General features: G+C 44.9%; 1 protein-coding gene across 7 annotated transcripts; it reads left to right on the top strand.

Moving 5' to 3' along the window:
* Nucleotides 1-477: 477 nt before the first annotated feature.
* Nucleotides 478-14,809, top strand: SERTM1 (serine rich and transmembrane domain containing 1). Of its 7 annotated transcripts, XM_064440981.1 has the most exons (4): nt 582-1,019; nt 1,108-1,253; nt 7,643-7,741; nt 14,105-14,809. In XM_064440981.1, exon 4 carries the CDS (start codon nt 14,289-14,291, stop codon nt 14,610-14,612), a length of 324 nt encoding a protein of 107 aa, XP_064297051.1. In that variant the 5' UTR covers nt 582-1,019; nt 1,108-1,253; nt 7,643-7,741; nt 14,105-14,288; the 3' UTR covers nt 14,613-14,809. The 7 variants fall into 7 exon arrangements, with proteins under 7 accessions (XP_064297053.1, XP_064297050.1, XP_064297051.1 ...); XM_064440980.1 differs by lacking the exons at nt 582-1,019; nt 1,108-1,253 and adding an exon at nt 486-567; XM_064440979.1 differs by lacking the exon at nt 582-1,019 and having other exon boundaries at nt 1,026-1,253.
* The last annotated feature ends 922 nt before the right edge of the window (nt 14,810-15,731 follow it).

Raw genomic sequence — 15,731 nt, 5'->3', positions numbered from 1 at the left:
GTTAAACCTCGTACAGCTGACCTCTGCCCATCGATAAAGCTTGTCCAGGTCCCTCTGCCGAGCCTTCCTGCCCTCGAGCAGATCGACACTACTGCCCAGTTTGGTGTCATCTGCAAACTTACTGAGGGTGCACTCGATCCCCTCTTCCAGATCATTGATAAAGATATTAAACAAGACTGGCCCCAACGCCGAGCCCTGGGGAACCCCGCCCGAGACCGGCTGCCGACTGGATTCAGCTCCATTCGCCACAACTCTGGGCTCGGCCATCCAGCCTTGCCCGGACTCACACGGGGGGGACGCTGGGCAGGCAGTGCGTCCCCGAGCCCCCCGCCCCTGCAGCCCTGCAACCCCCCCGGGCCCGAGGGAAGGGGCAGAGGCCGCCCCCGCCCCGCTCCGGCCCCGGCAGCGCCCCGGGGCTGGGGTCGGGGGTCGGCGGGCGGCGCGGCGGGGGCGGGCGAGGGGCGGGCCGGGGGCGGTGCTGCCGCCGCGCCGGGCGGGAGGAGGGCGGCGGGAGCGGGACCGGGAGCCGGGCTGGGGGAGCCGGAGCCGCAGCCGGAGCCGGGCGCGGTGAGCGGGGCGGCGGGCAGGGGGGTGCCGCGCTGCCGGTTGCGCCTAAGCCGAAGCGTTTCGGCGGCATCCGGCCGTCTCCCTTTTTAAGGGAGGTCGGCACTTTGGGTTTGGGGCGTTTTGTCTCCCTTTGCTTAAATCCCGGTGGGCTTTATTCGTGCCCGCGGTTTGAGCTGAGCCTCGCCTCGGCTGGCCCGGTCCGCCGGGGAGTGTTGCTCGCCTTTGTGCAGCGCCGAGCACCGCGTCCCGCGGCTGCCCGCTGCCGAGCGGCGCCTCCCCCGCGCCGCAGCCGCTCTCCCGGCCGGTGTGGGGAGCCGCTCCGCGCAGGGGGAGCGGTGCCGGCCCTCCGCCCCGCACCGCCGGCGGCCGCCGCTCCGCCAGAGTCTTGCGAGCGTGTTGCCTTTCGTGCGCCGCAATCAAGGGCGTTTGATTTTCACACGCGTTTAACCTAGGTACGTGTTAGGCCTGTGTTCGATTGTTCCCAACTGTGTTTTGGAAAGAACTGGTTTTCTCCTTACTGACCTCGGGGCTTGTCATAAGTGCTTGAATTGAATGATCGCTTCTTCGTGTCGGGAGAAATTGCTTTTGCTGGAGGCAGAGAGGGGAGCGCTCTGGGAGAGCGTGGGGACAGCATCGGGGGCCGCGCTGCTTCTGGAAGGAGGGATGCCGAGAGGAGGGAGGCACAGGTAGGTTTCCATTTCTGCAAGACGCTGCGGAGTGGGGGTTTGGTAGCGCAGAGCGTTGGGCCATCGCTGTGCAAGCACATTTTTGGCTCTGTGGTGTAAGCGTAGATTGCCACCCGTGTGCTCTTTCACATTGTTTGCAGGAAGGTGACAGGAAAGGAATTGCTCCCTCTGCAAATAAATTGTAAAATGCCCATCCAATGTACTGGGAGAAGAGCTGAGCTTAGACAGAACAATGTAGAAAAAGAAAAGAGGATGGATGCACAAAAATGCGCCCTTTTCAAACACTTCATGTCTACCTAAAAGCTGCGGGCTGTTACAATAGCATCTCAGTAGAGGTAATGAAGTTTGGGACAGAAAGCAAGTGAAGAAAACTCTTCGTACCCTTGCAAATGCTAAACAGTTAGAGATAAACTGTGAAAATAGTGGTAAAGGACTGAGCTTTTGCCACATTCATTTACACTTACATAAGCAAAGAAAATTAGGAATGCATACTGAGTATTATTAAATTTAATTCTGAGGTGAATATAGGAGAATGGGAAAAAGCTGAATAAAAGAAACATAGAATCCGGATCGTATAGGATGTACATGGTGCTGGCAGTTTTATTCTGATAATGGATCATCCAGGTGGAGGGTCAATGCCTGTTTCCTTATGATTCTGCTTTTTACAGTAATTTTGACCCCGCTCTGACTTTTCTGTGCCTGAAGAGACTGAAATGAAGAGCAACCTGAAACCACCAGCCTCCTTCTCACTGCTGTAATGCCTAGAAGGGCTTGTCCCCCTTAGGGATGGCTGCTGCTGGTTGTAGCTGAGTACTGGGTGCCTTCCTTCCCCATCTCCTCCTCAGACTGGGTCATCCGTATCACCCAAGGTTGGTGGGGGAAGGAGAAGCAGGCGTGTCGCTGCCACCTCCCTCATGTTTCCCTGGCTTTCCCCTGCTCTGGTGTGCAGGCTTGCCTGCCTGCAGACTGCTGCTTGCTATATCCAGTACGTGTGCATTGCTGTCAACAGGAGAAATGCTACAGGACCTTGAATTGGTGGGGAAGGGGTCCTGGCCTATTTTAGCATCCAAGCCTACTCTGATACTATCACCAAGTAGGTGAGTGTATGTATATGAATATATTTGGTTTAGGAAGTTATTGCTGTTTGCGTTTTGTTAACCTTTTCAGACGTAAAAGGCTGACTGGGATAGCTTGTGTCTGCCAAGTGTCTTGGTTCATAATTGGGTCTTACTGGTGCAGTGCAAATTATAAATGGTGTTCTTTAAATTCCCCATCAGAAGCAGGAAGCAGTGCAGTTTTCCTCCTGGCGCCCCATCTACGCAGAAGCAGAAGAGGAATTAGCTCAACTGTAGAGTACATCCAGAAGTTACTGAAAAAATCTGATGTTTCTGATAGGTTTGAGACTTGGAATTGTAATACTAAAAAGTCAAGGCATTTTCACCTCTACCTCCTGCACTCTCTCGCAAGTGCTCCTCCTCTTGTGTCTTCATGACTGCGGTTAGCTCCTTCGTCGCTTGCGCAGAGGAAATCCTGTTACGGCGTAGTCGATCCACAGCGCTGCTGCAAAAACCCACCTCTTAGCCTGCCGCTTTGGCTGCATCTCCCCTCTTTGTCAGTCCTTCCACTGCTCCCCCTTCTCCTCTGCATCAGACACATCAGCCGCAGGCTTCGCTTTCAAGTGTCCTCAATAGCCATCCTGTACGTGATGTACCACCCCATCTGCCTTACTAAGACTTAGCCCCTGGGCTTTGATCAGCCCGTGTTCTCAGCATCTGTCTCCCTCAAGCTATCACCTTTGTATTTCCCTGAGCTTCCTTCGAGCTTACTTGTAGCTTTGTATAGGCACCTTGTCCATCATTTTGTTAATTTCCTTGATGTGTCCCAGCACGTTCGCTTTTGCCCTGATGCCTTCAGCGGCTGTCTGGTGAGATGCTGAGACAAGCCCTCACCTGTGCTGCCACCCATCCCTGCCACTGGAATTAGTCTGGCCCTGGATTGGAGCACAACAGTGTCCTCTAAAGCTAGGAGACCTGAGAGGCAATGTTGATCACTCTGTCTAGCACCAGAAGCTCTCCTTCCATAGTCTGTTATCCTCACTTGCTCTTTTTGGCATTTCAGGTGCAACCCTGCCCCCTTATGCTTACACATCACAGCGTGGTTCACTGCAACTCCCTTTGCAAGCGTTGTATCTTTGCCTAAGTTATTGCAGACTGTTTTGCAAACAGTGACAATATGTAAATAGTATGCACACAAATACAGGTTTGATAATGCCACAGTCTCCTTGTCAAGGGAGGACACGCAGCCTGCGTTGGTAAAACAATGAATGGTGTGAGGATGGAGATGTTTTCTGTTACACGTTGAGGGGAAACAGAGAATTGAAGGAAAAGGCTGTTTTCTTACATCTCCTGGTAAAGCAGGCTGAGGCACCTGTGTTGGAAGCAGAGTTATAGCAAGCAGCATTGCTGTGATAGCACATCTGTGCCTAAAATTCAACAGAAACCTCAGTTGGTACTGAAACTGCTTTTTTGGGGAGAAAAGATTCTGAAACAAAACGATGTGTTAACAGGGGTTTCTGTTGAATCAAGCACACAGATTTCTGTTGTAGCTTTATATTGTGCCAGGATTTCTAAGGAGGTTAAAATGAAATCTGCTTGACATTTTAGGGTTTGATGTGGACCATATACTTTGTTTGTTTTTATAAAATATATTGAAGCCTTTGTGTCAGCTGAATTTTACCATAGGAAAGTGTTTCCTCATTACTCTGGACTCCACTTACTGGGTCACAACTTCATTAGTTAAGGACTAATAACCCCCTTGACTAGCAAAGATAAGGGCTGCTTACTGTTCAGCAGAGCCCCTTGCTGAAGTCTGCAGGGAGGGCTCCTGAGACCTGCTGGCACGACTTGCCCATGGGGGGTGGGTGTGCCCCCATGGAGTTACCAGAGATGGAGGCTTTCGGCTATGCTCCTGTGTGCAGGCACCTCTGGTATCACGCAGGATGTTGTGCCGCAGCACTGGAGGGGACAATAGAGACCTTAAATCCATTCACTTCCAGATCTAGCCACATTTTGTCCTAAAACTGTATTCCTGGTAGGTGTAGGGGGTAGTGCCTGATATTTTGGAGGGTTTTTCCCTCTCTACCCGGTGGGATGCTGAACCTGAGCATCTGAGCCCTGCAAGTTGTTAGCTTCACAGGTGGGTGTGATGGAGAATGAAAGCAAGCTCTGATAACAAGGACTGCTTGCCCTGGGGCTTGGTATTTTGTCTGGTAGGTTTCACTCTAAGTAAATTACGTGGAGGAGCTGGAGCACTGCCCCATGAGAAATCTGGGAGGCTTCAGGGAGAGCGAATGCTGTGCACAGCCCTCTACTGCATCGGCCATTTGGCCCCAAGCCTGGAGCCCAGCGCCGGTCTGCTTGTGTCGAATGCAAAAGGTGCTTATTGGGAGCCCATGTTAAGATTCAGGCGTGAGGTAACAAAGCTTAATTAACTTCTGTTTGTTCTGAGACTAACTGCACCACTGCCACCCTACACAGGCTGGGTGGCATCCTCCTGAAAGGCTTATCAGTGTTGGTGGGATGCTCCACACAGCTGCTTGCAGCCTTGGCAAGGAGGGGTGGCAGAAAAGGGATGATTCAACCATGAAAGGCGATGGCAAGGCAGAAGCAGCTGAAATACTTTCATATACTTGTTCCACTGAGGGAAACGGTCTTTAACAGATTTTTTTTTTAACCTTCCTTTCTTTTTGCCCTGTGGAAACGTACACTTCTAATCAGTCATTCTGTCCCGCACTAAATTTTCTCTTCAAACAAAACTTTTGAATATGAGGTTGCACAAAGTCAATAAGTCATTCCACAAAATCCAGAAATTAAGGAATCCTGATACCCGCCAGTTCCTCCCTCTTCCCTGGCTAACCTTGCCCTGGTCCTCCTTCCAGCCTGCAGTCTCTTACTTTTGCAGTGACATCTTAGTGGCTGTGTTTGACTGTAGAAGTCAATTACTGAGACCTAAAGCTAGAAGGGAGAACGAAATGGGTGTGCGAGCCTTCGTTTCTCCTCTTCCTGATCATCTGCTGTCATTAAACTTTAGGAGCTTGCCTGTCTTTGAGGTTTCTGCCTGGGATTGAATTTGTCTGAAAGTGGCCAACAGGAACAAAAGTTATTAAGAACTGGAATAAAAGTGTCAAGTCCCGGCTTTAGTCCCAAGAAATTAAATATGACCCATCACTATGGTCAACAAAGAGTGGGCTTCTGAGTTTCTTGTGCTTTTTTTCAGTAACCTGTAATTTTTCACAGGAAACCTTCAACAAAAGTGGGAAATAAATATTCTCAGCAAACCAACACAGGATAGATACTGATTTCCCTGACGACTGTGTGTCCTTGGGTGAGATTCAGACTCACGCTCCTATGGGAAGCAGGACCAGGAGGGCCCTGTTTTCCCATCTGAGGTTCCAGATGTACAGTGATGAGGGTCCTTTCCTCATTCACATCCCCAGAGATACAGGGAACAGATAGGTCCCTGTTCCCCACATATCTTATTGGCAATGGGAGTGAACACAGTGTTTGGGCCAAACCCTGCTCTGCTGGAACATGGTCAGTGTGAGCCTCGGCTGTGGGCTAGTGCTGCAGCTGAGACCGTGAAAATAGCTGTGAAGGGCATTAAGTGGGTGCAAAAAAGGATGAAGGACTGTGGGATACAACTGTGTATGCCAAGGGGTCTCCTGTAGATAAGCTTCTTTATGTTCCAGTCCAGATATTTCTGTGTTCTTCAAAGGTAATTAAAAGCTCAGACCTCTCCATCTCACTGTGTACGCTTGCCATTTGAATATGAATGCACACATTTGAAGAGTCTTGAGGATATATTGTGTTTTGTACTGCATCTCTGGTGTGTTTAATCAGCTCAAGATTTGGTAGGCTCTGTTCCCTTCCCCTGCCAGGGCTTGGGGCATTGTATTGAATGAAGGGCTAAATGGGCAAGAGCAGTGTTCTGTGTATCTGGGGGGGAGAGGGACTAAAGAAGATCCTGTGGAGATAGAAGAGAGCTGGAAAAGAAGAAAAATAATTTATATGTGTCTTGTTTGAAGATAAAGTCCCTGTTGCAGAGATTCGTGACTCTTTCCCCAAAAAGAGCCAGGGAAAGAAAGAAAGGAAGAAAGGGAAAGGAAAGGGTCTGTGCTACAAGCAGACAAAACCGAGGGGTGTAGGATCAAGCTCTTTGTTACGTGACGCAGATTTGCCAGAGAAAAGGTATACAAGGGCTGTTGCATCCCCCTCTCCATCCCAGTACCGCCACCTGCCTCAGCCTGCGTGCTTCTGGGCAAGGCAATGGGGTGCCTGCCCTCGCATCCAGAGGATGTGCTGGGTCCATCCCTGGGGAAATGGACCTCAGGGTTCACCTGCAGCCTCCTGCCTCTCCTTCTGCACGGTGCGGTGGTGAGGAAGCTGCCTGACTCCCTTGGGGTGGAACATTAGTATAATCAGTGTTATCAAAACATTTGGATTTCAACAATGCTGACTTTTAACAGCGGCACTAGATAATATTCTTTATTGAACTTGGACAGGCTTAAACCATAAGTGATTCAGTGACGGAAGGGATGAAAACAACACAAGAATGCATTAACATTCATCCCCAGAGATCTGCTTCTCTAATGCAGTTAAAACCAAATGTGCTGAAAGGGTAGAGCTCTGAGATATATAATGATTGTGCAAGTGTCTCTTCTCTCCCGGAGGGGAGGATCTTTTTTGAAAGTAACCCTACTTTTGCTTTAATCTGCATCATCTGGGATCGTTTCTTCATATACAAACAATTTAATTTACTTTATTAAAGACAGGTCAGGGGCCACGTTTTAATTTTAGGTATTGAATGAATGTAGCACACAAAAATCTGCTAGCTATCCTTGTGCATATACAATATTCAGTTTGAGGATTTCAGGTAAGTGAAATTAAAGTGCAGATTGTCTGAAATAAAGACAATAAATAAATAATTATGTGTAATCCAGAAAGGCGTGATTCCTGGCAGGAGTCTTTAGGGGATAATGCAAAATGAAGTGGAATGCAGCTACAGGGCTCTGGTGCTTAAAGCAGTGCCAGGGACAGCAGGTTATCTTGGTCTTGGAGCACTCTGCAAAAGAAGAGGAGAAGGGTGTTATCAAGGCATGGCTGTAAAGCAGAGATCAAGAGATAAGCATGGTTTTTATATTATACATGCAGTGCTGTAACTGGACAGTAGAAGGATGTGGCTAGCAGGAATAAAACACAAGCCAGGATTCCAGCCGGTTTGTTCTGAAATTTCTGGCACCGAGAGCAGTCAGAATTCAGCACTTTTCATCCATGTCTTTTCGTTAATGTAGTTTTTACTAAACTCTTCAGCTTTGATTTGCTTTTTTATAGGGGCTTTTCTCAGTATGCAGTCCCTTTAGATTTGGGCGTGATAACTAACGGCATACTGTGCATTGGACATTTGGCTTGCATCCCCATATCTTCCTGCCTGTAAGTATTTTATTCATTCTTTTTGCTTGCTTTTCTCCTACTTTTAAATAGCAGATTCAACTGACAGGCTCTGTGTCTGCTCCCAGGTCATTATGTCTTTGCTATACATTGATATAATCTGCAGATCCATGGGAAATGTAAATGATACAAGCATTTGACCCTATCTGAATTAATCTAAGTATCCTTATGGCTCTGAGACTTGCCTTTTCCCAGCCCCAGACAAAACCCCAAACAAAATATAACTTGATTTTAACCTGCAACCAAGCCATCTGGGCACTTGTCTTCTTAGATTTTAAAAGTCATAAATTTAAATCATATTAAATCATAATTAAAAATGAAATTAGATCATAAATTAAAAGGAAGACTTTGCTTGTGGCAGGAAACAGTTTTTCCTTTTCCTTGTGTGCACTTTTTCATTGAGTCAGTTGGTGTCTGATCCTGTTTCCCAGCAGAGAGGTAAAGGGATTCTGTGCTCCTGGCGGGTCCATCTGTAACAGGAAAAAGAAGCATCCTACTTGCTTGTTGTCTTTCAATTGCCAAAGCAATTGTGCAAGAATAAGAAGGATCATATTCTTGCTGAACTCCAAGTGAGCAGTCATTCTTTGCCTTTCATACCTAATCTTTCTACATTTTCAATGGAATGAACTGTTGCTCACTTCTTTTCTGTCTAGAGCTACTGTCTAATTTAATTGCATGATGTTAAATTGCCACAGTTTTCCAGTCTAGAGCAAATTGCCTTTCAAGGCTGAAGGGTTCCCTCTACGTAAAGTTCATTCAGTCCTTTGGTATGAGCATGCAAACATATTTTTAATGGTATTAAATGCTTTGTGTTACATGCTAGCTAGAAGGACCATATGCAGTTATATAGTCCTATATGCTAAAGGAAATAAATGTAGAAAACAAAGGCGGTGAGGGGGAAGATGAAAGAATTAAACCGGAAGCTCGCTGACCTTCATACATACGTGGAATTAGCAAAGGCCAAGATAAACTTTTATCTCTTTAATAGATCTAGTGAAAACTTGCTTCCAGCTTTTGGATTTAATTGCTGTGATAACAGGACTTGCCGGGGCGACACACCTTTAGGAATAAGGACGCTTCGTCCTGGAACTGGCATCACCGTATCACCCAGGAACCCGCACAATCCTCCTCCTGCCTTTTCTGACCTGATGCTGAACAAAGGAGAGGTGGTTCTGATTTCAGGTCATGAGGGGATGATATCATTATCTGCTCACTCCTGGCTTTAACTTTCAAAAGGGCAAAAGAGAGCAGAGAACACACTTGTGAGTCCTTTCATAGAGATAATCAGTGTCATCTTTAATAAATGTCCTCTGCCTCCCCTCTGCTACTCAAAACAAAGAGCTGTCTGCCTCCTACAGAGCAAGAGGTTTTTGCACAGGCCCAGAGTACCATTTTGCAACTCATCTCCCTTTCTTAGCCATTTCCTACCAAGATTAATGGCCAGTAATTTCAGTGCCATTTAGGCTCTGCCAACCACCAGATGCTCTCCATCAGGGGGATGGTCCCAAGTCATCTGTTGTGGGCACATTGTTCTTCTAGCATAGGGGTGTGCTTCTTTGACCCTCATCTCTGTGTCCCCCAGGACACATGTGCATACAGCTGGATCTGCAGGAGGACAGTGTGTGCAGAGATAATGAAGCCTGGTGGCCAGAGGCTCCTTCTTCCAGGATCCATGGGCATCTGGCATGGGCAGGCTTCTTTGGCTGTCCTGCACTGGGTCAGTGAGTGACTCCCAGCCCTCCAGAGCCCTCCATTTTGAAGAAGATGGTAGAAATGTAATCATTCTGTTGAACTCATCCTCTGCTTTTCCGTATACATTGGGCTGAAATCAGCCAAAAGGGTTATAAGTTTTTAGGGAAGGAAGGCAGATAAATTAACAGCATATTGATGTCCGACAGGATGAGGGACCTCACCGTTGTAACTATGGTAAAAGCAAATTAGGCTCTCCTCTGGTAGGAGTTGTTTACAATACGGGCTTTTTAGACTACCTTCTACCTGTAAAGAAAGAACTGATGGAAGACTGTGACAAAAATGTTAGCTTACGTAGCATAAACCCACTGCTTTTCTTGGATGTTAGTTTGCCTCTCTGATTAAACATTTTGAAGCCTCTGAAACAGTCAAGGTATTTCTCAGCTTGTAGTCACAAAAAGCCAGGAAGAAACAAGAAAACAGAGTGCTTATCTACGGCTGATAAACTCCCAAGAAAATTAATCTACCAGACTTATCTTTGTTTCCTCTTCCTCAATGTTTAGGGCCTCAGTGGTTGTGAGTATGCTCCATTAAATTACATTTCACTAAGCCTGGAGAAATAGAGGTGTTGCATCAAGATATGCAGAGAAATACAATACAGGCAACTGGATGGTAAAGAATTTATGACATTGGGATTATGAAAAAGCCCTCTGATTACTGCATGCCATCCTGGAGTTCCTCTCCATCTCCAGTCATCTAGCAGTAGCACTTTAAACTAAGTCTTTGCCTAAAGCCAAAATAACTTTACAACAATAGACAAGGGATAAGTAGGGACCACTACAGAATTTGAAAACTTTGGTTCATTAGTTATATTCCTTGATGGGTTTATGGCTCTCGGAAAGACAACAGTTTTATTGCATTCAGTCACTTTCAATTTTACCATTATACTTTGAAGTCGGTGACAAAATTCCCAGTCATTTTTTTGGGACCAGGTTTGGGCTTGATGTTTTGATGTTGTTCTGTTTAGTTTTCAGAAATGCACATAACCAATTACCAAACAAGAAGGTGAAGCTGACATCTGGCTTTATTGGGGTTGTTTCTTTGGGAGGATTAGGGGAAGAGACAAATGGTTATGCCACTTAGCTTCTTCTCCCAGCAGAAGCAGGAACCTGAGCTGAAGCAGTAGCTGTGGTGCACTAAATAAAACTGCTTTTGGATCCCCCTCTTGAAAGCTGGGAGGTCTGATTTGTGGCATGGAAGAGGTTTGTGCAGCCCTAGGACATGTCGGTCCAGAACAGCATTTGCACCCCTGGCCCACATCGCTGGCTGAGCTGGCCTGGATGTTCTCCAGCAGGATTGCAATGCTGGAACAGCGCCAGGGAACATTGTCAGGGATCAGAATCAGATCTGTTTTATTTCCCTACACTTTTTGTAACTTTCCTGTGAATGTTACTCAGATGTCAGGACCAGATATGTTCGCACTCCATAGGATTTTGCTGTTTTACTCCAACAGGGTATGGGTGGTTGATAAAAATCCTTTCAGACTGAGTAGGACCTTACGCTTCAGGTCCATATTTTTAAATGTGTGATTAAAACAACACAGATTTTTTTTCCTAAAATACTACTCAAAAAGCCACTTTAGCTGAAGCTACACTTTATAGTAAGATTAATTTACACATCACATCACTACACAGCGTGAGTGAGGCAAGTAGAATGTGGGCCATATAATTTCGAATCAGAGTTTACTGTGCCTCTGATCTCACTACAAAATACTCTGTTCAAAATAGCCCAACTGACATTGTAAGACCTGTAAAGGCTGTGATCTAGCAAAGCACTCACACCTCTGCTTAACTGTGAGGTTCTGATTAGTCCTGTTTAAGACCATAACTTTTCCACTAACTTCAAAGAAAGTCCTATGCCAAAGTTCTTCCTTGTGCCAGGGCCAAAACTGTTAATTGTAAAAGTAGAATGTAGCGGATTTCAAATTTGTGAAGAACTTAAAGGATTTTAACTTCTGGCATGTTAAAGAATTTATGTGAAATAATTCCTGAACTTATTATAAAGAAATTTAGTTAATAATGGAACTGCTTTGCATTACGATGAGTAATCAAGGATAAACATTTTCTCTATCAAAGCTTATCTGTTAAAAAGGATAAATTTGTTATAATACACTTAACTGCTTCCAGAACATGAAATGAACACATATTGTTCCATTAGTTAATTTTGGATCACTAAATTAAAGACAGTTCGAACGGAGTATAATCTCATAAGGATCTCTCTTTGTTGAGTCTGTTGTGATTTATTTCACGAGGTACTGTTTCTTGTGGGGCTAAATACTATTAAGGTTATACAATGGTTATATTTTAGTATATTTTATGCATTAGTATGAGTTATATACCACAAGGGTAAGAATATTTTTATCTGGTATTTGCAGATGCAGTTTTGTACTCCTGCATATCTTGTAGGCTATTAGGGTGCTTGATTAAGACTACCAAAAGCTCTGCAATAAAACAATAAATGCAATAAATAAACAATAAAATAACATCTGGAATGTAACCACTTATCCATGAAAACATGGACGTGTATGTACTAGTAAATTAATCCAGGCCAGGGCATAGGCCTGTCATTATCTCTCCTTTTGAATTAGCAAGCACACCTCCTGCCATGGTTTTGGCCAGCCAGCACCCTCCAAGCAATGCCTGGGCATATTTGGGGCTCAGATTGGCCATCATTCATTCCCAAAGGCAGCCATGATTTGTCCATCCTGTCCATCGGGATAAAAGGGAGTTTAGCCATCTTGATGCAGTGTGCCACACAAGTTGTCCCTGAGACCAGAGAATAGCCTTGACCTGTTTTATGTAGTAGTATAGATGTAGTTCTGAGGTATAGAAAATAAAATAGGGTTTAAAAACATAGATTCTAATTACTGCTTAATGTAATCCTTGTTTACTCAGGCACTTAGGGCTTTTTATGGCATATAGCGTAACCTCCTAAACTTAATATACAGTGCAAAAGTATAGTGAGTAACTATGCAAATAACTTCAGTGACTGCAAAGCAAACTTCTTAGCATTTTCAGTGGGTGTCTTAAAAGCTTCTGCATTCTCAGAGAAGAAAGAACACCAGCAGAAAAGTACCTTACCCTTCTTCAGTATCTTTAGGTCAGGTTGGGGCTTCTGTGGTCACACCTAGTGTCTAAAAGTGTCGGCCTCTTGAAGAAAGAGGTACTTTACTAATTTAGCAGAGGTAGCATATTTAAAAGAAAAAACTATAAGGCAGAACGTTGCCAGGAACAGTGCTGGGACACTTTCATGGAAACTCAGCGAGATACTTGGGCAGTTGTGTCACACACAGAAGGAGAGACTCCAGATAGTCAGGTCTTTACTTTAAGGGCCTGATTCTGTCTCCCTGCCTGATGCTGATGGTGTTTGCTCTCTCTGTTTCCATGAAAACCAGCGGGGTTTTCCTCAAAGCCTCAACTGTGAATTAGAGATAATTGTATTGAACGGGGACCACAGGACAAGATCAAAAGCAAGATCAAGCTGAGAGGGACCACAGCGAACATAGTTCTGTATGGATGTTGTCTTCCTAGTGGGAGGAAAGCTTGCCACCTTTCCCTGTAGTGCCTGAGTATCTGCAGTGAGAGGCTGACCATGGATGGATGGATAGAAAAATTGCATGTGGACAATTATATGCAGAAAATGAGCTTCATTTCCTACCCGCTTGCACCTTGCATTATCTGTTTTGTATCAGAACAAAGGCAATGGCCGTGTAATTCAGCTACAGCACGTCAGCTTTGTACAAGCAATTCCCCATCACCAAACCTTCTCGTATGCTTCCAGACTGCACCTGGGGACTGACTACATCAGTTTAAAGCAACTTAGCATACCCTGATCTGCTCGTCCTGTGCTCCTGACTTTTGCCAGCACCCAAGCTTCCAGGTTCCAACACAAAGTGGCTGGAGGAAAAGCTTTTTGAAAGATGGGATCTCTTCACCATTAGTGTTCCCTGCCCTTAGAGAGTCCCCTCATGCTTGCTGAGCAGCCAGGGCTGCCCGTTCCCTCGGGATTTTGCTTGTAGGGGTCAGAAGCTGCAACACTTCTTTGAAATGTGCCTGCCATTGAGACCCCCACAGCAGTGTTAGAGCGAGATGCATTTTGATCTTTGAAGTCATTTAATCCATTTAATAAATATGTAGTAAGAAAGCAGGTCTGGGAGATTTTCTCATTCTGAGAACCTCTGGCAAGGCAGTGTAAAGTGGCTAATGGTAGTGGATTTGTCATCCATTGCAGTGCTGTGCAGCCTTGCTCTAGGTTGGAGAGCTGAAGTCTTGAGAGGGATTTTTTTATTCCCTGGCTAGCTGCTATCCACAAGACAAATTTGGATTCCAATATGTCCATTCCATATAAAGTACATTTTTGATTGTGCCATTCCTCAGTTAAACAACTCATGGTGGGGAAGGGTCAGTTTTAGTTCACTGATGGGTAGGACTTCTCCTAATCCCTGCATTTTGGAAAATAAAGATATATAGTTGTTAGCTAATGCTTTAAGAATTGCGGCTTGGTGGTAGGGAATAATTGTCTCAGGCGCACATTAAATCGCATTATCTGATAGTAAATTAATCTTGCGTTGTTTTGGGTTTTTTTCCTTTCTTGCAGTTCTGAAGGATACAGTCTTACATTGTCCTCGGCTTGAACAGTAAAGGATAAATTGATCACTGGCTGAGTTGTCATCTCTTCGTTGTGATGGAAAAATGGTCGCCTAAAATAAACTCTTTGTTATGCTGCTAAAACTGCCTTTGAATCCAAGATCTGTTGTGATTTTTAAAACACAAATCCAAAAATGTCAGAACTCGACTCTTCATCTGGATTTGTAGGAAACACGGAAAATGGGACTTTTCTGGAGCTGTATCCCACATCCCTTTCAACTTCAGTGGATTCATCGCCTGGCCGTTTATCCAATGTCTATGTCTATGTTTCTATATTCCTTAGTCTCTTAGCTTTTCTCCTTTTGCTATTGATCATTGCACTTCAGAGGCTGAAAAACATAATTTCTTCCAGTTCCTCCTACCCTGAATATAATAGTGATGCGGGAAGTTCTTTCACTAATTTAGAGGTTTGTAGTATTTCTTCCCAGCGTTCTGCTCTCTCAAACCTTTCTTCATGAAACTAAATGAAAGAAAACACACGGGGAGTGGAAGAGCTTTGTCTAGTTTCTTGGGGACGTAGTGCATGCAACGTTTGCCTTAGAAGACTATTATGAAGAGGTGGCTTTTAAAGTTTCCCTAGGTTTTTTTTCTTTCTTTTTCTAGTCTTCACTTCCCCTTTTACTAATGTTCCTTTTCATTTTGGACAATGGATAATGACACTTCATCATCGTTTCGTGCCTGTAATAGTGATGCTGTCTTTTTCTCACGCATACACCGTGTTCATTAAGAGTATTCCTGCCAAATTGTAATATGGTTCTAACTGGATGTGTCATTTTTCCGCTCTGGTTGTGACCCCTTCCCTGGTTTTAATTAATATGCTGACTACTTTTCTTTTTCCTTTTTTAATTAGATAAGGACTTCTGGATAAAATCCCTATTGCAAAAGTGTCAAAAATAATCTTAAATTATACAGTCCTTGGGACAAATTAAAGTTGTTGGTATTTTCTTTTTTAATTTTTATGTATTTTCAGTATTTATTGACGTTTATAAAACAACTAAAATCAATTTCTTGAAGAATGTTACTTTTGTTTATTTGTACTCCCAACTTATTCTGTATAAAGCCTCTGTATTTCAGTTTTTGAATCTCTTTGGTTAACTTAGTAAAGTGACTAAAATAACAATACTCACTGCTGAATGTGTGGAGGTATTTTTGGACCCTGTTGCATCTAATTTGCCTAATGACTTGTTCCTCCAGGGGGCAGCTTTTGCTGCTGAATCGTATATATCACACAACTCCTTTGCATCCTTCACTGATCCTGTAGCTTATCCTTGATGGACACCAGTACAAACTAGTGGTTTCTTGTAAAAGATCTGCATACAACAACCATACCTGCTAACTGAATAGCTCCTGTAACAGTCCTTTAGGCACTAGATATTTGTACTCGTGTAAGCAGGGCCAGCAGGGACAGGAATTGATTGTAGTGAGGTGAGGACTTTCTGGGCCAGATTTTGTCCTGTAATTTCACAAACACACACTGGGGTGGAGAGGGGACGTGAAGTCATGTGATGGTCAGGCAGACCTGTGCTCTGTCACTCAGGAGGTGCAAAGTGGACCTGCAGAGGGTAGGAGGAGGTGGG

This window comes from Phalacrocorax carbo, chromosome 1 (genome assembly GCF_963921805.1).
Source record: "Phalacrocorax carbo chromosome 1, bPhaCar2.1, whole genome shotgun sequence".
Lineage (NCBI taxonomy): Eukaryota > Metazoa > Chordata > Aves > Suliformes > Phalacrocoracidae > Phalacrocorax > Phalacrocorax carbo.
Note: the sequence above shows the minus strand (reverse complement) of the source record. Positions and strands in the feature narration are given on the sequence as shown.

Bases quoted from the DNA above. Each gene is read 5' to 3' on its own strand.
- SERTM1 (XM_064440983.1), top strand. From the start codon at position 14,289: ATGTCAGAACTCGACTCTTCATCTGGATTTGTAGGAAACACGGAAAAT.